The sequence below is a fragment of the Drosophila biarmipes genome, unplaced genomic scaffold, assembly GCF_025231255.1.
Source record: "Drosophila biarmipes strain raj3 unplaced genomic scaffold, RU_DBia_V1.1 ptg000004l, whole genome shotgun sequence".
In the NCBI taxonomy this organism is placed as follows: domain Eukaryota; kingdom Metazoa; phylum Arthropoda; class Insecta; order Diptera; family Drosophilidae; genus Drosophila; species Drosophila biarmipes.
This window is the reverse complement of record NW_026114526.1, coordinates 3166164-3193333: the sequence shown is the minus strand read 5'-3', so window position 1 is coordinate 3193333 and position 27170 is coordinate 3166164. Positions and strand designations below refer to the sequence as shown.

General features: G+C 32.9%; 2 protein-coding genes across 9 annotated transcripts in view; one reads left to right on the top strand and one right to left on the bottom strand.

Moving 5' to 3' along the window:
• The window catches only part of LOC108032733 (techylectin-5B), a 405968-nt gene that overhangs the window by 273063 nt on the left and 105735 nt on the right, over window positions 1-27170 (top strand). The window lies entirely within an intron of this gene.
• LOC127011660 (uncharacterized) lies at window positions 901-2361 on the bottom strand. The gene is made up of 3 exons (XM_050889672.1): window positions 2266-2361; window positions 1922-2204; window positions 901-1848 (listed from the first exon to the last, which is right to left on the bottom strand). The coding sequence occupies exons 1-3, from the start codon at window positions 2329-2331 to the stop codon at window positions 1787-1789; spliced, it is 411 nt and encodes a 136-aa protein (XP_050745629.1). The 5' UTR covers window positions 2332-2361; the 3' UTR covers window positions 901-1786.

Below are 27170 nucleotides of genomic sequence, written 5' to 3'. Positions count from 1 at the left end.
ATAATCAGTACGCTTTTGTGATTAATTAGTATGGAAGCAAAATTGAATTTGATTTTGAGTTCTGGGTATCATTACTAAACTGAGACATATTTTAACTACATTTTTATGTCGAAAGTGTGTATGTCCTAAGTGTGTATCATTACAAAAATTTAATATTTAACTATTTGATTTATAAAGATCTATGTTTAAGATGTTGAAGTAGATTTAATAAGATAATGTTTTGAAATTTCAAAGAGGATGCGTACTGAAATAAAAATACACGTTCTGGTATATAAGCAAGCATTATTGAGTAAGCAATCATGAAATAAAAACTAACACTAATAAATTATCATCGGGGTTTTAGATATTTACTGATTGTTTTTGACACGTTCTCAAAGTACGCGAACGCCGAGGCAGTTAAGACAAAGTTTGCCAAAGTTTTTAAAAAGTGTAAAAGTATCCTAAAAAGTATTCAGGAAGAGAATTTTAAAATTAAACCTTAAGAAAATTAATGCATAAATTTCATATAAATCATTATCATACTTAAAGGCATATCAAGGCTACTATCGAACTTTAAAAAATCTATATGGAAAGTGTTTAGTACATATGTAGCGTAAAACAAATCAAATAAATAATATAGATGTCTGCTCTAATATGAATAGATTATTTTAAAATCAGTAAATAACATACCAAAAATTTTTCGAAAACATACATTTTTAGTAGGTGACTTTGTTAGAATAAGTAAATACAAGTTAGTTTTTATTAAGGGATGCAATTGAATGTAATTGAACCACAGAAGTTTTAAAAGTCAAGTCCACATACCCCGTAAAAATGAAATTCAAGATTATATGAGTACTCTTATTTATGGGTCATTTTATGAAGAGGAACTTCTAAAAGTAAAGCAAATACTAAAAAGGAAAAATAATCAAATGCTTGTAGAATGGAGCAGTTTCGATTCCAGCCACAACTCATGGATATCTGTAAATGACCTGCTAAAGTAATAAAACGGAACAATAATAAATTTAATTTTGTATCTATTTATTTAGAAAATTTTGCTACTATTATATTGTATTACTACTTAATATATGGCCAATAATATAGTGATCATGATCCTTATAATTAAGATATTTTATTCATAATTTCAGTATAGAAGATGTGGGACCTACTAATTCGCTGGGCTCCATAAAATTGTATTTATATTTTATACATGCTATATTATCTTTATGGTTTCGTTTTTTTATAACTGATTTCTTAACTCCTTTCATTTTTTTTACATTCGTCCTGAAAGCAGTTTGGAAGTTTGGCTCGTACCCATATAACCATAAAAATTATTTGCATCAATACAGCTCAGAAAAATAGTTGGCTTAATTAAATTGCTTGCGTATATTAAGTAAACCCACCTCGAACCGATTATTTTTATATTGTACATGTATCCTAGATATGGTGCTGAAACACAGTTAGAACTAACTTATTAATTTTCTGAAAAATGTTTCCAACATTTTCGAAAACATCGCTCAAAATCAATATAACACTTTCTATATAAAATGTAATACATTATCTTATGGTATCAAAATTGAAAATTTTTCAAACTTTTTGGGAATAATTGTAATTATTTATACTACACTAAAAAAAACTATCAATGTCAGGAAGCTGGGTATCCTTAAATTTTTCGAAACTTTCAAAATATTCGTAAAAGAAAGACCCTCACTAGGCATTTCCTTAAATTTTTCTTCCTAAAATTAAGTACTTAGAATTTCTATCGATACTTTTTCTAAACTTGAATTTAAAATTCGAATCGAATACTATTTCAGGCCTGTATTTTAAATTTCTGCGTTACCGCTATATAGAGCTCTTTATTACAGTCAGCACCTATAAAATATAAAAAAATTTAATTAGTTTATAAAATAGTATTGAATTTTTTTGTTGTTTGTTTGTTACATACCTTCATATGTCCACAATTTGCTTGGATCAGGATTATATTTATGTGAAATATAAAATGATACGGCACCTGCAGTATGCTTCTGCACTTTTTTTGTTGACGAAGTTAAAGAAGAATTCAGGAATGTTGTGTAGTTTTCAAGAACAGCCTCAGTATTGGCATGTATCACCACCGGTGGAGATAATTTTTTGTGAAAGCCCTTGAATGAAGATGTAGTATTTGGTTCAGGGTAAAACAAGACTACTTTTCCGAGCTTGTTGTGGGTAGGGTTATTGACTTTAGAAAACTGTAGACAGTTATTATTAAAGTTTCCTCCAGATTTGGCTTTGGACGCTTTGGTGTCTTACATTATTGGTTCCCAATATGTTTATGAGGTTAGTTTGATTACATTTAGCTATAAATAAACACAACATGGCATTTTTGACACTTTTTCGAACTGGCACTCAGTCATTATTCTATGTCGTTGGAATGCTTAAAGATATCTTTTTGATGTTTTCACTAATCGATCAAAAATTATTATGGCTTAAAAAATTTAATTTTTTTTTAACTTACAATTTAATTTAATTTGTTAAAAAATTTTTTTTTAGTAATCCTTACTAACTACAGAGTGTAAAACCTTTTCCATGCAGCTTAATTCATTACGAAAAAGGTAAAAAAAAAAGGAGCGCTCGCGTTTTTCAAACTGAAAAGGCCGCGCATGAAGCATTAACTACATCGTCTGATTGCTGAATATACATAGGTAGCATAAGCATTTATATTGAATTTAATTATATGTTCATTATTTTTGACTTCGCTGGTTGATGCATTTTTATGCGTATCGGTCAATATGTGTTGACGTTCCCTTGATGCAAGGTATTTCTCACCAGAAGTAGGGCATAAAGTTATAATTTTAAATTGCCTTTATTTTCCCTTATCTTAGCTTTTTTATACCCTTCCAAAGGGTATAATTATTTCAGTCAGAAGTTTGCAACGCAGTGATGGAGACGTCTCCGACCCTATAAAGTATATATATTCTTGTTCAGCATCACTAGACGTCGATCTAGCCATGCCTGTCTGTCCGTTGGAAAACTATATAAAAAATGTATTTTAGTTTAGTTTTTATGATAAAAAAAAAATTTTAACTGTAATGTGTTTGTCTCATGAATACCTATCGATTTACCTAAAAAAAATGTACCACGCCCACTCTAACGCCTACAAACGGCTTAAGCCCTTTAATCTGTCTGCCGCCCACATAACATCTGCTGGAAAAGCCGGTAAAAAGCGGCCTAAAATATTGGTTTGGTGCTTATATATCTCCATTTCTCTTTTGCTCCCTTTAGCTGAGTAACGGGTATCTGATAGGCACTCGACTATAGCGTTCTTCTTTGATTTCGACATATTATCTTATACTATTGGGAAAATCATTTTATATATTTTTAAGAATTTCGAGTAAAATTTGATAAAAATTTGACTACTCTAACATTTATCTATCAAAGAAACCGGGAAATAAAGAAATTTTCTTTTAATAATCAAAAAACAATCTTTAAAAATTTAACATGTTTAACGTTGGTTATTTTTTATAACTGCAAGAGTATACAAACTTCGGCTTACCAAAGTTATCTTCCTTTCTTGCTTTTTTTTTGGTTGACTACTTCCTTACCCTCATCCATTCTTATCAGTTCAAGAGTATTTGATGAATTTGTATTGTTGTCCAGGTGCAGAGCATAGAAATTTATACCATTGGAAAAGTCTTAAAAAATGTCTTCTAATGACACCATATGGAATTAGGGCTTCGGCTGTTATCGTAATTTTTATGACTTTTTAAATTGAATAGTGGGAACGTACGGGATCAGCGGGACCGCTTCTCTAAAATAAAAACTGCACAATTTGAACAAAAATCACAAATCTAAAAATTCACACCCTTACGCGCAAGCAATTATGAATAAGGACTAGAGGGTAGAGGATGAAACTCGAGATCGAGCTCATTCCTAGAAGATAACAAGGGTCACAACCAACGAAGAGTAGCACTTAAAAACGATGCAATTGTTATATCCTTGACAAGCTCTAAGTACACAGCAATGCTTGTAAAGCAGATGAACACGCATATGTACCACCTAATGGGAGACCTGGTGCAGACTTCTGATTTGCAGAAGAAGGGCCCATATAGTTGACGCCAGAAACAGCAAAGGCCGATACTCACTAGTTGGAAAAAGCGGATTCCTGCACAGTTAACATATACTCGTAAATGTAATATTAACGGCCCCCCGTCAAATCAAACCCACATCATTGCTCCACACACAGAAGAATATTGCACAACATGTATGTAAGCAATGTATCGGACTTGATCTTACCTGAAAATTTCTCGAGTGAAGTTGGATTGTCGTTGCTACCTCATCTCAGCATTTTATTAGAAAGGTTTACTTCAGCAAAACAAAACTTTGAACTATTTTCAGAGTATATTCTTTTGAAATTGAATCGAAAAGCTTACAAAGCAAAATGTCGATCATAAAAAAGATTCTGATTTAGAATGTATCTTTCATGAACATACCATGGAAATTTCAGAAACTTTCAAGAGAGAGGTAGTGGATGGTCTCTTATAAAATTGATCCGCTTGGAAATGAATGTGGCTCATTATACACCAATGGTTGGATCATCTTTCATACCACTACCTCGTTCCCTTTTATAAAATAAAATTAAATTTTACAGGGTTTACATTCCCATTGAAATAAAATGCATAAAACAATTTCTAAAAAAGAATACTCAAATGAGCTTAAACGTTTTCGGATATAATGGAGATATGAAGGAAATATTCGGACTTCTTTTTTTTTTTTATTCATTTTTATCTCTTTTAAACAAATAAATAATTTATTCATATTTCGTTTCAAAGACTAATGACTGCACATAGAGGAAATCAGAAGGGCGCGTAATTTTTCTGCAATGTGTGCCTAAATTTAATTGATAAAGCTTCATTGAAACACAACACGCTATGCCTTAGGAAAGTCTCAAAGACGCCGCAGCCCCCAGAATAGTACACTGGAATTTACACAAGTTCAACATAAGCTTCGTGTTCCATTCCAAACTATTTAGTATTAACGAAAATTGTCCAATATCATACGATTTTCAAATAAAGTGTACTTTTGATTTCAGACCAGATAAATTTTTTTTAAAAACGGAAATAAGTTCAAGAAATAGTTTTGTAAATTTATTAATAGGAAATCTGAAAAATTGGGTAAGGAATACTTACATAAAATAGTTCCTATTAGAATGACATCAGACGACAAAAGATATTTGATAATTCGTTGAATTGTTCTATTTGCCAGAAAGATTAAGGGACTGATAGGGTTAGAAATTACTGTCATATCCAAGTTATTTTTAGGGGTGCAGCTCACTCTAAATGTGTCTTGGATTATAAAATAAACAAGTTCATATAAATTTTTTTTCATAATTTTTTGAAACACGATTGTCATTTATTTATTTAAGAATTAGGAAAGAATCCTTAATAGACTGGAAGAAACTTCCCTTCCACCAAGGGAAACATTCTATAGTAATTTAACGGAAAGGAAATGCTTTCTCATATTCTTATTCAACTCTAAAATACTATTTAGAACTATATTTGAAAACTAATGTATTCCTTTTAAGAGACATTTTTGAAATTTTTCGTATTCAATTTATTTTGTATTCAAATTTATTCACTTGACCCAGCTCAGTATTTTACGACACCAGGTCTTACTTGGGGGCAATGTTGAAAACCACATATATTCAACTTGAACTGCTGTCAAAATATAAAAATGTATAGATTTCTTTAAAAAAGCATTCGAGGTGGTTTAGTTCAGTGTTGTCATAGATACACAAAAGAAAATAATAAATATTTGTCAGGTTATTATTCCTGGAAAGAGAAGACTCCGTGGCGGTCATATGCGAGAAATCATATATGAAATGTAATGCCACAAGATTATCTTTCGAATAAAAATATGTCATGTCAATAATAATCCATCGTTGTTTTATTGCAACTTAAAGTTCTATACCTCTAAAAAAACATCCGTTATTATTCACATTTTTTTGTTTAAAGATGTATAGTTTTGTGTAAGCCAACTAAAAAAAATGTTTATATTTACTAATATGAACGTAGCTTCCCCCTTACGGAATTTATTTGCAAAAAATATTTTCAGGTGATTATAGGACGTGTGTAATATTTGTTTTTCAATGGAAGAATTAACATTACTCTGAGAAGCATCATTAGCACTTTTTGATTTTAATGCCTCACCCCAAAAAAATTTCGAAAATGTGTCTATAACAGTCAACAAGTATCTGTACCCATCACTTGATTTTGAAAAAGGCTCCAATTTCAACCAAATCTGCTTGCCGCAGATCATTTACACCTCTTGTAATCATTCGCCTTCGTTGAATGTTTTTTCGAGATGGTCCAAACAACTTATTTACAATTTCTCGATTCATCATATTCTTTTAATAGGCTGAATAGCGACACCTTAGAATCTCAATTGTTTTTTTCTTCGTGGTTGTGTTACATATTTAAAAATGTAAGCTTCAATGCTTAATGCCTCAATAAAATAAATATAAATTTCAATTTTATTTTCTATTCTTTACATTTTCAACAGAAAAATTTCCGCTCGCTCAAATAACTCATTGACATCATTCCAGTGTTCATAGTTTGAATTTTTGTTCTGGAGTGTCAAACCAAAACCGGCTTTTGAGCGAAATGGAGAAGTCGTTGGAGGATTAAAATTATTGTCTATCAACTTCTTTGTATGCTAGTGTAAATCTTGATCATCATAGTTTTTAGGTTTACTAAGAAAAAATGGAGAGTACGGACCAGGAGTCAGATCACAACTCATTCCACCAGAAAATTTTATTTTATTATCATTAACTTTTAGTTCTTTATTCCCCAATGTTAATGAATTGTTTGAATAGTATCCAACACATTTCCTCAAGTCAAATTAATGATATTAAAATCATAATTATAAGTAGTGTTTTTATCATCTAGCTCTTCGTTCAGACCCATATCGACCTCTTTAGTATACATTGGTTAAGGTGGTCCCCCTTCATTTTCAATTTTTTCCTTTTTATCTTTTTCTTCATCTTTCTGTATATTCGTCTGTGAAAATAATTCGATATAGGAATTACTTTCATCGAAAGACCTTCGTGAATTTATATTTCGATTAGATTGGATGTCTTTCCATTAGTTGTCATCATCGTCGTATTTTTTTATTTTATACAATTCACGGTTTACTGTCTTTTACGTTAGACGTATTTTGTTTTTATTTTCCTTAGCAAGTTTATGTAAGTGTTCTGATTTCTTTTTTGTTTGAGGTCATTAAATTTTAGCTTTAATGCGAACCTAGCTTTGGTTAACTGAGACAAAATATTCATCGTAGTATATTTTACAAACTTTATAGGGAGTGAATTGACATTTCTCGAAATTTATGTAGTAACTCCTCAATTACTAAGCTACTACTGTTTGGGGAACGCCATTTTCTGTAATATTTATGTACAATTTCCCAGTTAAAAGATTCAATATATAATTTCATTATATTGAAAAAAGTTTATTTATTGTTTTGTTTTTAATATCTTAAAATTTTATAGATTTTTGGCTTATTTCATTGTCATTATTGTCATTACTTTTACGAGTATTCAATTTTCCATCAACCATCTGATTGATAATATCATCCTGAAGAGATGTATACCTTTCCGGCAGGTACAGGACGCGTTCCTTCAACTCGAGAGCAATAGATTCTCCAACCTTTGTTGTATAGCGTTCCGCCTTAAGGATCGGGAATCTTACATTTACAGGCTTTTATTATTTATTATTAAACTCTTTGAATACGATGTTCATCTGGTTTTGCTGGTTCACTTTTGTGGTTGGTCTTTTTGTCACCCGTTGTAACCTTGATGGCTTAGACTTGGTATTGGACAGTAAATACCTGTACATACCTGTACTTTTTCTATATTGTATTAGTACTATGTCGCTACTGTATCTGTACTGTTTCTATACTGTTAAGTTTATAACTATTTGTTCCCAGCTGTTTAAATCTGTTGTTAAGAATGATTAAAAGATGATGTAAAAACCTCGATGTGAAGTAAAAACTTAGACTGTGAATTTCAACGCTTGCGGTCCAATTTTCATATTATACCGGGCCCACAGTTGTACGCTTCAAAATATTTAACTCTGTCGTAATTGTATTATATTCTTTATCCCAAGTATTTCACAAATTCTCTAGGTGGCTGTAGATTTCCAAAGCTAAAAAAAAAATGTATTTTATTTTTATTAAATGCAACTTAGTGTGTACCACATTATTGTGATTTATATAGGTTCACTATACCATATTCCCGGCTTTTTGGTGTTTCTGGGAGTAGATCTCTCATAAATATAGCTCTAAAATGAAGGATATATTTTTTAGCAAAATGTATAATGTCGATATATGATAGCGGTCTATTGGGTAGCAGAGAAATTATTTTTTTCTCTTCCTAATTCCATTTCCTTTACTAGAGATTAAGAAAGAAACCATGGCCCTTTCTATAGGATTTGAGATAATACTTCTTCTACAGGAACACCTTTAATTTTCCTGTTGTCACGTTTCTTCTCTTCCTTATATTCTTTAGCCATTCTTACATTATTAATTGTCTTTGCAATTGTTTCACTACCACTTGCTAAACTACCAAAAGCGGTGAGGGCTGCCAAGGGGGAAAACCTTCAATTTTGGGTACATTAGTTACACGAAGTATTTAAACATTTTTCTTAGAACCTATTGATTAATGAATTGATTAACGTGCAACTTTAAGTGGACATAATGTGTAATGGTTTTTTTTATGTCTTAGTAGCAGCATTGTATTATTCTTTATTGTTTTCCTCCCCTCATTTCCGTTCTACCCAATCCTATACCACATTTTTTCTTGGTTTTTATTTTATTTTTAAAAAAGTATATTGCTGCTTTCTCACTAAGAGTGCTATCTGGTACCGTGACTCGTGACCAGGATTTGTCAATCAAAATGAAGTCGGCTCTATATCGTTGACTCAATGCCTTGTTTTGAGAACATGCAATATAGTGCTCTTTGTAAGCTTCATTAAATGTGTTTATTCCTTGATTACCGCGTTCCAAACGTTTCTGTAACTTTGTACCCGGTCCACAAAAATTATATCCCTGAATATGGGCTTCAAACAGTCATGTATTGATAAGCTTATCGACAAGAGTTTTGTGGTAAAACTAATATTATGCTTAGTTTAATAGAATCCCAATGGACTAAAATTCGAGAATGTTTATATATTTTCAAAAATTTAATATCAACCCAAAAATAATTGAAGAAATTTATCAAACCGATAAAAGGAATGGGAAATCATACATTCTCACATAATGACGGTGTACTAGATCCCAGTGAAGCCATTCGACAACGAAGCTTTTGAAAAACAAGACAACAAAAAATACATTTTTTGTATGGGACGACATAAAAAATATCGACTCTTTTTATTTTTGTCAAAAAAAGTCATACACCGAAACATTTTATTCGTGACAATCCAAATTTTAATATAATGTTTAAGCAAGATGATTTAAATATGCTGTATACGAGGTGTGTTCAAAAAGTAAGGTGACTTTGTATTTTCAAGAAAAACTATAAATTTATTTATCAATATTAATGTTGTCCCCTTCAAAGTAATCCCCCTTAGATACAATACACTTATGCCAACGGTTTTTCCAATCCTCAAAGCACTTCCCATAAACACTTTTCACTATGATCATCATAGTTTTTAGGTTTACTAAGAAAAAATGGAGAGTACGGACCAGGAGTCAGATCACAACTCATTCCACCAGAAAATTTTATTTTATTATCATTAACTTTTAGTTCTTTATTCCCCAATGTTAATGAATTGTTTGAATAGTATCCAACACATTTCCTCAAGTCAAATTAATGATATTAAAATCATAATTATAAGTAGTGTTTTTATCATCTAGCTCTTCGTTCAGACCCATATCGACCTCTTTAGTATACATTGGTTAAGGTGGTCCCCCTTCATTTTCAATTTTTTCCTTTTTATCTTTTTCTTCATCTTTCTGTATATTCGTCTGTGAAAATAATTCGATATAGGAATTACTTTCATCGAAAGACCTTCGTGAATTTATATTTCGATTAGATTGGATGTCTTTCCATTAGTTGTCATCATCGTCGTATTTTTTTATTTTATACAATTCACGGTTTACTGTCTTTTACGTTAGACGTATTTTGTTTTTATTTTCCTTAGCAAGTTTATGTAAGTGTTCTGATTTCTTTTTTGTTTGAGGTCATTAAATTTTAGCTTTAATGCGAACCTAGCTTTGGTTAACTGAGACAAAATATTCATCGTAGTATATTTTACAAACTTTATAGGGAGTGAATTGACATTTCTCGAAATTTATGTAGTAACTCCTCAATTACTAAGCTACTACTGTTTGGGGAACGCCATTTTCTGTAATATTTATGTACAATTTCCCAGTTAAAAGATTCAATATATAATTTCATTATATTGAAAAAAGTTTATTTATTGTTTTGTTTTTAATATCTTAAAATTTTATAGATTTTTGGCTTATTTCATTGTCATTATTGTCATTACTTTTACGAGTATTCAATTTTCCATCAACCATCTGATTGATAATATCATCCTGAAGAGATGTATACCTTTCCGGCAGGTACAGGACGCGTTCCTTCAACTCGAGAGCAATAGATTCTCCAACCTTTGTTGTATAGCGTTCCGCCTTAAGGATCGGGAATCTTACATTTACAGGCTTTTATTATTTATTATTAAACTCTTTGAATACGATGTTCATCTGGTTTTGCTGGTTCACTTTTGTGGTTGGTCTTTTTGTCACCCGTTGTAACCTTGATGGCTTAGACTTGGTATTGGACAGTAAATACCTGTACATACCTGTACTTTTTCTATATTGTATTAGTACTATGTCGCTACTGTATCTGTACTGTTTCTATACTGTTAAGTTTATAACTATTTGTTCCCAGCTGTTTAAATCTGTTGTTAAGAATGATTAAAAGATGATGTAAAAACCTCGATGTGAAGTAAAAACTTAGACTGTGAATTTCAACGCTTGCGGTCCAATTTTCATATTATACCGGGCCCACAGTTGTACGCTTCAAAATATTGAACTCTGTCGTAATTGTATTATATTCTTTATCCCAAGTATTTCACAAATTCTCTAGGTGGCTGTAGATTTCCAAAGCTAAAAAAAAAATGTATTTTATTTTTATTAAATGCAACTTAGTGTGTACCACATTATTGTGATTTATATAGGTTCACTATACCATATTCCCGGCTTTTTGGTGTTTCTGGGAGTAGATCTCTCATAAATATAGCTCTAAAATGAAGGATATATTTTTTAGCAAAATGTATAATGTCGATATATGATAGCGGTCTATTGGGTAGCAGAGAAATTATTTTTTTCTCTTCCTAATTCCATTTCCTTTACTAGAGATTAAGAAAGAAACCATGGCCCTTTCTATAGGATTTGAGATAATACTTCTTCTACAGGAACACCTTTAATTTTCCTGTTGTCACGTTTCTTCTCTTCCTTATATTCTTTAGCCATTCTTACATTATTAATTGTCTTTGCAATTGTTTCACTACCACTTGCTAAACTACCAAAAGCGGTGAGGGCTGCCAAGGTGGAAAACCTTCAATTTTGGGTACATTAGTTACACGAAGTATTTAAACATTTTTCTTAGAACCTATTGATTAATGAATTGATTAACGTGCAACTTTAAGTGGACATAATGTGTAATGGTTTTTTTTATGTCTTAGTAGCAGCATTGTATTATTCTTTATTGTTTTCCTCCCCTCATTTCCGTTCTACCCAATCCTATACCACATTTTTTCTTGGTTTTTATTTTATTTTTAAAAAAGTATATTGCTGCTTTCTCACTAAGAGTGCTATCTGGTACCGTGACTCGTGACCAGGATTTGTCAATCAAAATGAAGTCGGCTCTATATCGTTGACTCAATGCCTTGTTTTGAGAACATGCAATATAGTGCTCTTTGTAAGCTTCATTAAATGTGTTTATTCCTTGATTACCGCGTTCCAAACGTTTCTGTAACTTTGTACCCGGTCCACAAAAATTATATCCCTGAATATGGGCTTCAAACAGTCATGTATTGATAAGCTTATCGACAAGAGTTTTGTGGTAAAACTAATATTATGCTTAGTTTAATAGAATCCCAATGGACTAAAATTCGAGAATGTTTATATATTTTCAAAAATTTAATATCAACCCAAAAATAATTGAAGAAATTTATCAAACCGATAAAAGGAATGGGAAATCATACATTCTCACATAATGACGGTGTACTAGATCCCAGTGAAGCCATTCGACAACGAAGCTTTTGAAAAACAAGACAACAAAAAATACATTTTTTGTATGGGACGACATAAAAAATATCGACTCTTTTTATTTTTGTCAAAAAAAGTCATACACCGAAACATTTTATTCGTGACAATCCAAATTTTAATATAATGTTTAAGCAAGATGATTTAAATATGCTGTATACGAGGTGTGTTCAAAAAGTAAGGTGACTTTGTATTTTCAAGAAAAACTATAAATTTATTTATCAATATTAATGTTGTCCCCTTCAAAGTAATCCCCCTTAGATACAATACACTTATGCCAACGGTTTTTCCAATCCTCAAAGCACTTCCCATAAACACTTTTCACTATGATCATCATAGTTTTTAGGTTTACTAAGAAAAAATGGAGAGTACGGACCAGGAGTCAGATCACAACTCATTCCACCAGAAAATTTTATTTTATTATCATTAACTTTTAGTTCTTTATTCCCCAATGTTAATGAATTGTTTGAATAGTATCCAACACATTTCCTCAAGTCAAATTAATGATATTAAAATCATAATTATAAGTAGTGTTTTTATCATCTAGCTCTTCGTTCAGACCCATATCGACCTCTTTAGTATACATTGGTTAAGGTGGTCCCCCTTCATTTTCAATTTTTTCCTTTTTATCTTTTTCTTCATCTTTCTGTATATTCGTCTGTGAAAATAATTCGATATAGGAATTACTTTCATCGAAAGACCTTCGTGAATTTATATTTCGATTAGATTGGATGTCTTTCCATTAGTTGTCATCATCGTCGTATTTTTTTATTTTATACAATTCACGGTTTACTGTCTTTTACGTTAGACGTATTTTGTTTTTATTTTCCTTAGCAAGTTTATGTAAGTGTTCTGATTTCTTTTTTGTTTGAGGTCATTAAATTTTAGCTTTAATGCGAACCTAGCTTTGGTTAACTGAGACAAAATATTCATCGTAGTATATTTTACAAACTTTATAGGGAGTGAATTGACATTTCTCGAAATTTATGTAGTAACTCCTCAATTACTAAGCTACTACTGTTTGGGGAACGCCATTTTCTGTAATATTTATGTACAATTTCCCAGTTAAAAGATTCAATATATAATTTCATTATATTGAAAAAAGTTTATTTATTGTTTTGTTTTTAATATCTTAAAATTTTATAGATTTTTGGCTTATTTCATTGTCATTATTGTCATTACTTTTACGAGTATTCAATTTTCCATCAACCATCTGATTGATAATATCATCCTGAAGAGATGTATACCTTTCCGGCAGGTACAGGACGCGTTCCTTTAACTCGAGAGCAATAGATTCTCCAACCTTTGTTGTATAGCGTTCCGCCTTAAGGATCGGGAATCTTACATTTACAGGCTTTTATTATTTATTATTAAACTCTTTGAATACGATGTTCATCTGGTTTTGCTGGTTCACTTTTGTGGTTGGTCTTTTTGTCACCCGTTGTAACCTTGATGGCTTAGACTTGGTATTGGACAGTAAATACCTGTACATACCTGTACTTTTTCTATATTGTATTAGTACTATGTCGCTACTGTATCTGTACTGTTTCTATACTGTTAAGTTTATAACTATTTGTTCCCAGCTGTTTAAATCTGTTGTTAAGAATGATTAAAAGATGATGTAAAAACCTCGATGTGAAGTAAAAACTTAGACTGTGAATTTCAACGCTTGCGGTCCAATTTTCATATTATACCGGGCCCACAGTTGTACGCTTCAAAATATTGAACTCTGTCGTAATTGTATTATATTCTTTATCCCAAGTATTTCACAAATTCTCTAGGTGGCTGTAGATTTCCAAAGCTAAAAAAAAAATGTATTTTATTTTTATTAAATGCAACTTAGTGTGTACCACATTATTGTGATTTATATAGGTTCACTATACCATATTCCCGGCTTTTTGGTGTTTCTGGGAGTAGATCTCTCATAAATATAGCTCTAAAATGAAGGATATATTTTTTAGCAAAATGTATAATGTCGATATATGATAGCGGTCTATTGGGTAGCAGAGAAATTATTTTTTTCTCTTCCTAATTCCATTTCCTTTACTAGAGATTAAGAAAGAAACCATGGCCCTTTCTATAGGATTTGAGATAATACTTCTTCTACAGGAACACCTTTAATTTTCCTGTTGTCACGTTTCTTCTCTTCCTTATATTCTTTAGCCATTCTTACATTATTAATTGTCTTTGCAATTATTTCACTACCACTTGCTAAACTACCAAAAGCGGTGAGGGCTGCCAAGGTGGAAAACCTTCAATTTTGGGTACATTAGTTACACGAAGTATTTAAACATTTTTCTTAGAACCTATTGATTAATGAATTGATTAACGTGCAACTTTAAGTGGACATAATGTGTAATGGTTTTTTTTATGTCTTAGTAGCAGCATTGTATTATTCTTTATTGTTTTCCTCCCCTCATTTAGAGTGCTATCTGGTACCGTGACTCGTGACCAGGATTTGTCAATCAAAATGAAGTCGGCTCTATATCGTTGACTCAATGCCTTGTTTTGAGAACATGCAATATAGTGCTCTTTGTAAGCTTCATTAAATGTGTTTATTCCTTGATTACCGCGTTCCAAACGTTTCTGTAACTTTGTACCCGGTCCACAAAAATTATATCCCTGAATATGGGCTTCAAACAGTCATGTATTGATAAGCTTATCGACAAGAGTTTTGTGGTAAAACTAATATTATGCTTAGTTTAATAGAATCCCAATGGACTAAAATTCGAGAATGTTTATATATTTTCAAAAATTTAATATCAACCCAAAAATAATTGAAGAAATTTATCAAACCGATAAAAGGAATGGGAAATCATACATTCTCACATAATGACGGTGTACTAGATCCCAGTGAAGCCATTCGACAACGAAGCTTTTGAAAAACAAGACAACAAAAAATACATTTTTTGTATGGGACGACATAAAAAATATCGACTCTTTTTATTTTTGTCAAAAAAAGTCATACACCGAAACATTTTATTCGTGACAATCCAAATTTTAATATAATGTTTAAGCAAGATGATTTAAATATGCTGTATACGAGGTGTGTTCAAAAAGTAAGGTGACTTTGTATTTTCAAGAAAAACTATAAATTTATTTATCAATATTAATGTTGTCCCCTTCAAAGTAATCCCCCTTAGATACAATACACTTATGCCAACGGTTTTTCCAATCCTCAAAGCACTTCCCATAAACACTTTTCGGTAAAGCCTTGAGCTCTCCCAGCGATGCAGTCTTTATCTCTTCAAATCTCCGTCCTTTCATAGGTCTCTTTAGTTTTGGGAACAAGAAAAAGTCACATGGGGCCAAATCCGGTGAATATAGTGGCTGAGGAATTATTGTGGTGTTTGGCCAAAAAATCTCTCACAAGCAAAGATGAGTGAGCAGGGGCATTATCGTGATGCAAAAGCCATGAATTGTTTTTCCACAATTCTGGACGTTTCTTTCGTATTGCTTCTCGCAAACGGCGCATAACTTCCAGATAATACTGTTTATTGACCGTACGACCATATGGTAAGAACTCCTGAATCGCCACGCCATGGTAATCGAAGAATACAGTGATCAAAACTTTGACATTTGATCGAACTTGGCGTGCTTTTTTCGGTCTTGGCTCACCTGGGCTCTTCCATTGTGACGATTGGGCTTCGGTTTCGATATCAAAACCATATACCCATGATTCGTCACCAGTTATGACCCTTTTGAGTAAATCTGGGTCGTCGTTGACGTCATCCAACAGCTCTTGAGCGATGCTCATGCGACGGTTCTTTTGGTCAAAATTCAGCAACTTTGGAACAAACTTCGCTGACACACGACTCATGCGCAAAACGTTTGAAAAAATTTCATGGCACGAGCCAAGCGATATACCGACATCTTCAGCGACTTCTCTGATAGTGATTCGACGATTTTCCAAAACAATTTTCTTCACTGCTTGAACGTTTTCATCAGTTGTTGACGTGCTTGGGCATCCAGAGCGAGGCTCGTCATTGGCATCTTCCCGGCCATCTTGGAAGAGCTTGTACCACTTGTAAACATTTTTTCTACTCAGAACAGTTTCACCGTATGCCACTGTCAACATTTCAAGTATTTCGAAGCACTTAATTTTATTTTTTACACAAAATTTGATGCAAATCCTTTGATCCATATTTTTCGATAGCAAAAAATCGCTGAGCACGCAAAACAACTTGTTACCTTTACGCCTCTCACAACTAAAAAAAAGGGGATTCAATTGAAACTTGGTACAGATGTTAGGGAAGAGTGTACCAACATAACAAAACAAAAAAATCGATAATCGAAAATATGTGGCCCGCGAAATTTGAAAAGTCACCTTACTTTTTGAACACACCTCGTTAATATCATATCAACACTGATATGAATTATGAAACATTTGTAAAAATATGTCAAAAGTTTTGAGAAGATAAGCACGGTTTTCTTTTAATTAGCAAGAGTGATAAAATGGATAACGGAAGGTACAGAAAAGTATTTAATCAATTTACAATGATTTAAGGAGGGATACGATTAAAAGCTGGGTTAGATACCTACGACCCCACAGTTTATCAATAGATTTCAGTATGTCTAGATCACTTACATTATCTTTGAACGGAAAGAGTTCCATTATAAGTACAAACTTTACTTATTTAAATATTGACGAAAAAACAATCTGTTTCGCATCGTTGACAATGTAATTCCTACTGGATCATACGAAATAATTGATATCACCGATATCATTTACAATACACTATAAACTTGAAAAAAAAATGTAAAATCCAAAGTAATAATAATACACATCTCATTACTTTAATAAGGAACGGTCGGCTGGACAACTTTTTGGTTTCCATTAAAATGTTCAAGCAGCACATCCTACAAAAACCTATCGATCAGATCAGACTGTGAACATATTAAAAATTAATACAATTCGTTTGGAATGTAATGTAATACACTGAATCATATGTTTCATAAGTTTGTCTTTAATGTTCTTCCGGTGTATAAAATTACAGTGACACCGCATAACCTATTTTATTTACCGATCACCTGTAATGAAATAAACACACTATCTATACGCATTGTTGACCAAAACGGTGATTTGGTGAATTTACGTGGTAAAAACGTTTCGATTCGCATGCGCATTCGGCTGATAGAATGATGATTTATAATAAAAGGCGTAACCTAAGTCCTCAGCCAAGTATAACCAACTGTAAAGCTATAGAAAGGGCACCACTTTAAAAAATAAACTTCTTTTTAAGTCGCTAGGATTGTTTGATTGAAAGGAAAACAATAAACGAAATTTTAAATGTTTGAGAAAAGCTTTACTCAGATAAGAGTATAATCAAAAATTTAAATCAAAAAATGAATTTCGAATGACTATCCAAAATCAAGACATGTACGTGGTTTCACACGAAAGTTCCCCTAACTTTTATGGAATTATTAGATTGACCGAATGGAAATACAACTAATAATGTTACCACTTTTTTTTTTTAATTGTATGTATTACTTTTAGGATGATACAGGACCCCACCTTAACTTTACTGTACCATAAAAAAATTTTTTGGGGTTTCCTGAGAATTATCGTATAATTGTTAAATTGTTAACACGAACTAGTATTGATGCTGACTATGAATTTTTGCGATGTGTTTGAACAAACTTTTAAACTAGAAATGACTACTATGACCTAGAAAATTCCCTATATAACTCCGAGTGATTTTGCAAAAATTAAGATGTACAATAATAATTAAAGTGGTGTAAGCCAACCAATCACATTTCGGAGTTATAATTATAAATTGGGGCATGGCACAATTGGATTTACACTGAATGGAGAACTTATTACAAATAATTCATCAAACTTGAAAGTTCACTTGCATTCTGATTCATATCCATATGATAATCCGAATGCCGACCTTAATAAGAGTCAGTATGCCGACCTTAATGAAATGTATTAAATGAATTTAAATTGAAGGCCCCCATTATTGTGGCTGATCTTTCATATCAAAACAAATCAGTGTAAACTGGTCCTATTGATCTGAGAATTTAAATAGAACTCAAGACCAATTCATAAAAATACCCAAGCTTATTGTATCCTCATACATGATCGTTTAGTTGAACATAACCCATTATATCGACTAGTACAACGAGCGAAGATGGAAGTTGTCGTTTGTTGCACGATAATGCGCCGCCTCATCGATCACGCTTGTGTCCGACTATTTGACGAAAAATCACATTTTAATCATCAAGCACTCCCCGTATTCACCTAATATGGCACCTTGCGCCATCTACCTTTTCGGAAATATGCATTTGCCTGTGGGAAAGCGTTTTGCAGACGTAGAGGCCATTCGAAAGGGTTGCACCGGCATACTGGCGGCCATACCGGGCAACGAGCTAAAACACTCGATCCACATGCTTTTGGACTGTGCAAAACGCTGTATTAAAGCAGAAGGAGGAGACTATTTTGAATAACATAAATTGATTTTGCCGAAAAAACTATTTGTTCTGTCTTTTTTTTTAAGCCCAGTTTACACAAGTTTCTTTCAAGGTGTCTTTGATAAAAATAATATATTTTCTCTAAAGGAAATTTTAATTGTATTCGAAAAAGATACACTCTTGACTTATAGTTGCTTTATAAAACCACCAAAGGATTTTACTTTGCTAAATACAATATCTCGAAAGACTGCAATTTGGTTAACCTAAAATCATCACAAAATTTTTTGGAACGATGGAGTCAAAAGTTCGAAAGTTTTTAAGGACAATTGCAAGCGAAAAGCTGATTACTTGTTAGGGTTTTCAAAACGATTTCTAGAGAAGTTATTTAAAATTTGTCAGCTCATCAGTAACGAGGAAGTGGGCTGTCCATCATTAAGCAGGTAGCCGGTTTTCACATTGTCAAACACATCTTAAAGACGGGGTTTGTGCTCTAAACAATGCATACGATATTTTGACATAGTTTAAAAGTAGCCCCAAAACATGAAAATAGTTTTATATACACCATTTTAAAGTTGAGGCTAGATGTGAAAAGAGCTACAAGAAAACAAAATCAATAAAATTAAATTTCATAAATAAATTTACCAATTTATCGAACAATTTAAAGGACAGATAATTGGTCAGCACTTTTAATACCTTCTTAACACAAAAACTATGTTTATGTATCAATGTTGGCATGATCTGAAAATTTCAAACTATGATGAACACTTTATATTTTGTAAGCCTTATTTATCATTGGAAACGTGCGCATGCGTTTTCTATGCAAATCGCCGGAACGGAGACAGAAAGCAAAATAATCGAACAAATGTATTATTATGCTACAAAATAAACTTTAGACTTTTTATTTCGACTTTAAATTACAGGTATACATACTTGTGTGTTGTGCCTTTATGGGACGTGCCAGTGTTAGGGAGTCAGTGATCTTCTTAATGAGCATGCCACTCAGACTTAAGCGTGTGCCCCTTTTATTGCGGTCAGGTAATAGACATGGGCCCATTTTCGGGTAGCTCTGGTTGATATCTGTATAAACCTTTTTATGGAATGGAAAGAATCTTTGACAATTTAGTCCCAGTAAAACGTTAATATGCGAATTGTGCCGGAAGCCGCGTTTTCTAACAACAGCACTTCAAACGTTCATTCGAACAATTACCCATGATTGGTTCCAGAAAGTTGTGCCTGGCCCGGAAGTCCTCCACACAGCCTTTCACTACATTTAAGACCATTCGCAGTACTCCAATAGGACAGTATTGTAGTCGGATGCTTGCAAACAGAGAGCGTGGTCCTCATGAGGGTCATATCTTAGAAGTGAGCGCTAAGCTGTGTTGGTGGCGACGTGGCACTATTATTGGATGGCGATCCTCATACGCAAGTGTTGAACTCCGCTAACTCGAGGGAGGCCAAACGCATCTATGAAGCACAAGAGCGAAGCAATTGAGCTTGATGTCTTAACAGCGCCATTTGAACGTAGCTCCTTTATATCCTCCCATAAATGAGCTTGTTGTACGCTTCGCTTATGTCCCACGATGCACAGACACCTCGAGACCACGATGCCAAAAACGGTAAACAATTTGTAAATGTACGCGAACACGCGCTGCATGGAAGGGATCGAGTTGCTATATTTGGATCTAAGGGTAACATCAACGTGATGAGTCGCGTAGATCAATCCTTGCAACCACCAAGTAAGAATGGTGGGCCATGAAACCACATCCCAGAAAGCGCTAATTGATCAGGAGTAGTGCCCCTGGAACAAACGTAAGCAGTGCAGTCGAAATATGATGCCATTTCATATTCTTGGTTTTCCACGAAGTCGTTGAATTTGAAGGGATCATTACTGATCCCAGATAGAGCTACAGAGGAATCACACCAGAAAAGAAAATGACCATTGAACACACCCATTTGAATGACTTCGTTCAACATCTATCGTTTTAAGAGGTGCTACTCGGGACTTAGAACATAAGAGATGGCTGCTGGGAGAAGTGCCTCTAGACAACATATGATTAAGAATCCATGAATTTATTTATTTCATTGAAGACAGCAAATATCTGCTAATATAAACATAGTACCGCGTCTCTTTTCAAATGGGGGTGGCAAAGACAGGTAGGTTAGGATGTTTGTTACATTTAGATTTACAGAGCATTTAGTTAATATTAAAAAGTACATATCATTTAATTGCGAACATATAACACGAAATGGATCAATTCAAAAATTTGTTTTAAATATATTTACGGCAATAGATCGAAAGTGACAAGTTGACCTTACATACATGGAGAACTGTAAATGACCGAGAAGGTAGCTATACTTTACAAATCCAGTGATTAATATGTGAAGGAACATTACACCGTGGCAGGTTCGATCCTTGTGGAAGGGTACGACAGAGCTTGTCCGCGTAAGATGATAGGTTACGATAGGTTTCCTAGTTTAAACTACGTAGTGCAAACAAAAAGAACTGTTTCTGTACCGATTCGGTAAGGTCCGGGTACTTGGCATATTGAGGTGACCAAACATACAAGAAGTATTCCAGGATTGGACGGACTAAGAAAACGTATAAGTGTTTCGTGGTATAGGGGTAATTAAATTTTTTTGCCCAACGTTTGGCAAAAGCAAAACCCCTTTTGCCTTACCAACTATGATGCCAATGTGTTCCGTGAAGTTAAAATCATGGTTGAAGATCACTAGACACGATAAAATATCTTGTTCTACAGAGATTCTTCCGATAAGAGGACATAAAGTTAGGAACAGCAAATTCTGGTTGACTCAAGAATGCATATTGTTCAGATCCGCTTGCTGAAGGGCATGTGAATCGGTATTCGTTAACGGCATGCTAAGTTTTACATCGTCAGCGTTCATCAGAATATGAGAGGAGAGAACTACATGAGGAAAAACATCATTAATAATAATCAAAAAAACGCCAGAGATCACATGAACAAGGTCAGAGGTTGAGCTTTTAAAAGCTACTCTCTGAGTCCAGTTCGATAAATATGTTGAAACCCTCTAAATCAACGTAATTGGGAATCCTATAAGATAAAGTTTTTTAATAATAGCCGATGGTTCTCGGAATCAAAAGCCTTACTGAAGTCTGTAAAAATTACATCAGTTTGATAATTGTTTTGAAATGAGTTTCTGATGGTTGAAGTAAATTCCAGAAAATTCGTACACGCGACGAGGAAATAGCTGAACTGCACTGGTTCTGTAGCTGAGCGGTAACATCAGTTTGAACATCAGTTTAAAGATCAGTTTAAACATCAGTTTCAACATCAGTTTCTGAAAGAAGCTAAAATCTTGGTAACATCTTGGCACATTTCAAGTCAGCAGGTGTTACGTGCCAAAGGCAAACTTTTATCCTAATCCCATTGTTAAAGAAATACCTTTGCTTTTGTGATTACTGGGCCAAGAAGGCCTAGCGGATAATAGAAACGAGCAGTGGTGGCCAGAATCGATCGTTGGCAGGCCTTGGAGACGATAAAGAGAACAGCAGATAGTCTGTTGCCGGATCTTATGCAAGACCAAGAGTTTTGGTTACATCAATGCCATCGCCGAATTTCAAATACGAGTAGAGTCTGTATTTTTTATTAATTTATTTATTATGTAATTATTTATTTATGTTATTATTTATTTCTTTTATTTTTTTATTTCTGATATCAGCTTCTGTAACGAAAATAAAATATATGATCTACTAAATAAATGCTCATCATGATACAATTACCTACAATGTTTTCAAATTTACAAAATCTAAAATATGCACCTCTCGTTTTCAATATTACCATACACGCCCACTTCAAACACTATAAATGATCGAGGACAATAGTTAGTCTTCCAAAAAAATATTGAAGTGTGTTAGTCAGCTGCATCAAACACAAGTCTAGTAAAAGTGAAAAAATGAACGTGAAAAATACATTAAATGTATGTAAACGGTGGATCAGACTTAATCATACCTGAAAATTTCTTGAGTGAAGCTTGACTGTCGTTGCTAAGTCATTTCAGCATTTTATTATAAATCTGCCAAAGTAAACTTTGAACTGTGTGCAGAGTATATTCTTTTTAAAAACAAATCTGAACAGATTATAAATAAAATTAAATTTCACAGCGTTTACATTCCCATTGAAATAAAATTCGGCAAGCCGAAGTTTGTATACTCTTGCAGATATAAAAAATAATCAATAATTTTATTAAATTGAATTCGAAATTCTTAAAAGTATAAAAATGTATATTCCCAATATTATAAGATATGTGTCAAAAAGCCCCAAAGCTATAATTTGTTTCACATTATTTCCCAACAAATATCCGATCGTTGCTATGCCAGCTATATGATATAGTCGTCCGATTTTAATGAAATTTAATTCGAAATTCAGAACTTATTAAAAAATGTTATTTTCAAGCTCATAAGGTAATATGTTAAAAAACACGAAAGATATAATTTTTATTTCATGTTTTCCTATTAATTTTCCGATCGTTCCTATGGCAGCTATATGATATAGTCGTCCGATCTTGATAAATTTAATTTCGAAATTCAAAACCAAATAAAAAATGTTATTTCCAAGCGTAGAAGGTTATAAGTTAAAAAACACCGAAGATATAATTTTATAATTTTATTTTACCACTAATCTTTCGATTGTTCCTATGGGAGCTATATATTATAGTCGTCTGATTTTCATAAATTGTAATTCGAAATTTAGAACTAATTTAAAAATGTTATATCCAAGCTTAGAAAGGTATATGTTAAAAAACACGAAAGATATAATTATTTTAATATTTTTTCCCCGATAGTTCCTATGGGAGCTATAGGATATAGTTGTCCGATCCGGCTGGTTCCGACTTACATACTACCTGCAATAGAAAGAAGGCTTTCGGGTTTCAGCCCGCTAGCTTTAAATCTGAGAGACTAGTTTGCGTAGAAACGGACGGACAGACGGACGGACAGACGGACATGGCTAGATCGACTCGTCTTGTGACGCTGATCAAGAATATATATACTTTATGGGGTCGGAAACGTCTCCTTCACTGCGTTGCAAACTTCTGACGGAAATCATTATACCCTCATTAAGGGTATAAAAAGAATACTCAAATGAGCTTAAACGTTTTCTGATATAATGAAGATACAAAGGAAATAATTGGACCACTTTTTCAATCGGAAGTGGAAAAACGTCTGCACATAAATATGTTGTTTTTGGAAGACGACGGGTGCCACACCCACTCTAACGCCCATAATCCGCAAAAATCTGTAGCGCCTACAGTTTTTATGATAGGAAAAAAATTTTAACGGATATGTATTTGTGTCATCAATACATATTGACTCACCAAAACAAAAGGTGCCACGCCCACGCAAACTCCAACAAATAGCCATAACGCCTTAATCTGTCTGCCGTCCACTTAACATCTACTAAAAAAGTCGGTAGGTGGTGCCCTAAAATATCGCTTTTCTGCTTATAAATTTTTCCATATCCTTTTGCTCCTTGAGTAACGGGTATCTGATTGACGAGGCACTCGAGGCTCGCTCTTCCTTGTTCTATCTTTTTAAACAAATAAATAATTTATTCATATTACGTTTCAAATACTAATGACTGCACAAAGAGAAAATCAGAAGAGGGCGCAATATTTCTGTAATGTACATTTAAATTTCTCCGGAACTTAGGAAGCTGGAGGAAAGTCTGAAGGATGCCACAGCCTCAGAATAATACTCTGGAATTTACCCAAGTTCAACATCAGCTTTAAGTTCTATTCGTTGTCTCACGGATTTTGAATGCGTTCTGGAACCAAAGAATCTTGAAGAGAGCCCCAAATTATTTAATATCATTGAACATTTTCCAATATCATACACTTTTTATATAAACAAGAATAAATTCAGGAACCAGTTTTGTAAATTCATTAATAGAAAATCTTACAAATTTTAGTAAAGAATACTTATATAAAATATTTCCTATTAGAATGACTTTAGATGACCAAAAGATATTTGATAATTCCTTCACTTGTTCTATTGGCCAGAAAGCTTTAGGGACTGAAAGGGTTAGAGATCCTGCCATTTTCCAGGTAGCTTTAGGGGTGCAGCTCACTCTAAGTGTATCTTGGATTATAAAGTAAACAAGTTCATATAAGTATTTTTTCATAATTTTTCGAAATATTTTTCAAATATTAAACAAGATTCCCGGTGAAATTTTTTTAATACTAATATATAAGGAAAACTATGTTTCTGTATCGAAAAAAATAGAAACTTTTCATAATAGCAGTTTTGAAAATCGTATTCTCGATACATACATTTTTATGCCCACAAGTTTGGATATCCCATGCAAGCATTTTCTATCGCGAAAGACACTTCTAAGTGACTTCTAGAAGATGAAAACTATTGTCCGCGATATCGCATTCGGATCGCGGAAGTCACTCCCGTCGGGAAGAAATGTGCCATTTTGGCGGCACTTCTTGGAGTTATTCGGCGACTCTTATTATATATATATATATCGCCGAAGTCACTTCTGGAAGTTACTTAGAAGTAACTTAACAGACGCTTGCAGAAGATACCAGAAGGGCCTTTTCTCATTGGAAATCTTGAATAAAACACTTTTTTCTACATGTTAGGCAATATTTTGCTTTTATTTTTCCCATAAAGTCTTTGAGCGCTTGTAGACACGGCCCTTGGCATATCAGAAATGCTGCTTAATAATTTTATTTATGTCCAGCTCCGTTCACATGAGAAACTTAATAATAACCATTTCTAAAATGAACAAAAGCAAAATTTCTTTTATATTTAAAAAAAAAAAATTTGTAGGAATTAACTTTTATAATCCTTTTATATTTGGGTGAAGAATCTTTGAATGCTCATTTCACTGCATCAAGCCAGGTAATGAGAAAATATCGTGAAGTAATCGTACAGCTTCACGTAAATTCGCACTCTTCGTTGAGTTGGACATTTTAATGTGTTATACAATTTAAAAAATTAAAAAAAAAAACAAAGCAACACAGAAATTTTATAAAAAACTTGACTGATCACAAGCAAATTTCGCAATAAACTGACGCTCGATCGAAAAAAAAACGTCGTAGGTGAAAAGGCAGAGGAATTTTCAGAATAAATGGGTAACGGCAATTATCGTGTCCTCCTTTTTCCCAGTAATTTTGGTTTTTGTAGATATATGATCTATCGTCCAGGAGTGTCTAGAAGATACTTCTTCGAAATCGCGACCCTTTTTGTTTTTGTAAAATGTGTGCTATCTTCTAACTATTGTCCAGAAGTGTCTCAGAAGTTACTTCTTTGCGATCGAAATGTGTGCTATCGCCTTTCTATAGCTCAGAAGTGACTTAGAAGTTACTTCTACGCGATATATGTATATTTTGTTTTTTGTAAAATGCGTACTATCGTCTTTCTATCTTTCAGAAGTGACTTAGAAGTGACTTCTGGACGATAGGCGATAGAATTATCGCCCTTTTGCTTGCAGGGCCCTAGCATCTAATTTAATTGACGATCAAATGAATACTGTGAAGTCATTTTTCAGGAATGATAAAGAATTTGTGAAAAATTTGTATGCAAATTTATCTACTTGACCCAGCTCAAATTAGTACGACTTGGAGGCAATGTTAAAAACCACATATATTCAACTTGAACAGCTGTCAACTATATGGAAATGTTTAGTTCAGTGTTGTCATAGATACACAAAAGAAAATAATAAAGGAGTCTTATTTTGAATGTATGTGGATTGGAATGGTTGGGCAATGTCACAAACTTTACCACAAAGACTTTAAGTAGATGTCTACCATAGACATAGAAATTTTTGATATTCATAATATTCCAATTGATGGCAAATGCGGTTTTTTTTGTAAGTGCACTTAATATATCCATAGCATTTACATGATCTTCATAATGATCTTTCATTTTGTATGTCAAATTGATTGGCCTCAAAAAAGGATAAGGTAAAAAAAAAATTAATTGCTGACCTGGGAAATAAGAAAAATTATTTAATACATTATCGGAATTTGCGGGAGTTCAATTCTTACAAAAGCCTTGGCTGTAAAATTATATTGATCTAAATACTTTCCATAGGCAAAATGCAAAAAATAAATTTTAAAACTTTTTTTTAAGTTAATTAATAACTTTGTTAACTGAAAAACAATGGAGGATCCCGATTGCAAAGTCGATATGAAGCATGGTAAGCTCCGGGTAGCAACAAGACTGGGCGAAAAGCACATTGTGCTAAAACTTAAATTTCAAAATCGAATTTTCGTAGTGCAACAAAAAATAATGATATTTTATATGTAATTCAAATGAAAAGGTTGTCCGTTCTATTTAATAAGCCCATTTATTTAGGATTTGCATTACTAGACTTATTGAAATAAAAAATGGATGATTTTTATTACCGATATATGAAGCCAAAGTTTCATGAAAAGTTACTTTTGAATTAAATGGATACTGATTCATTTATCTATACTATAAAAACTGGGAA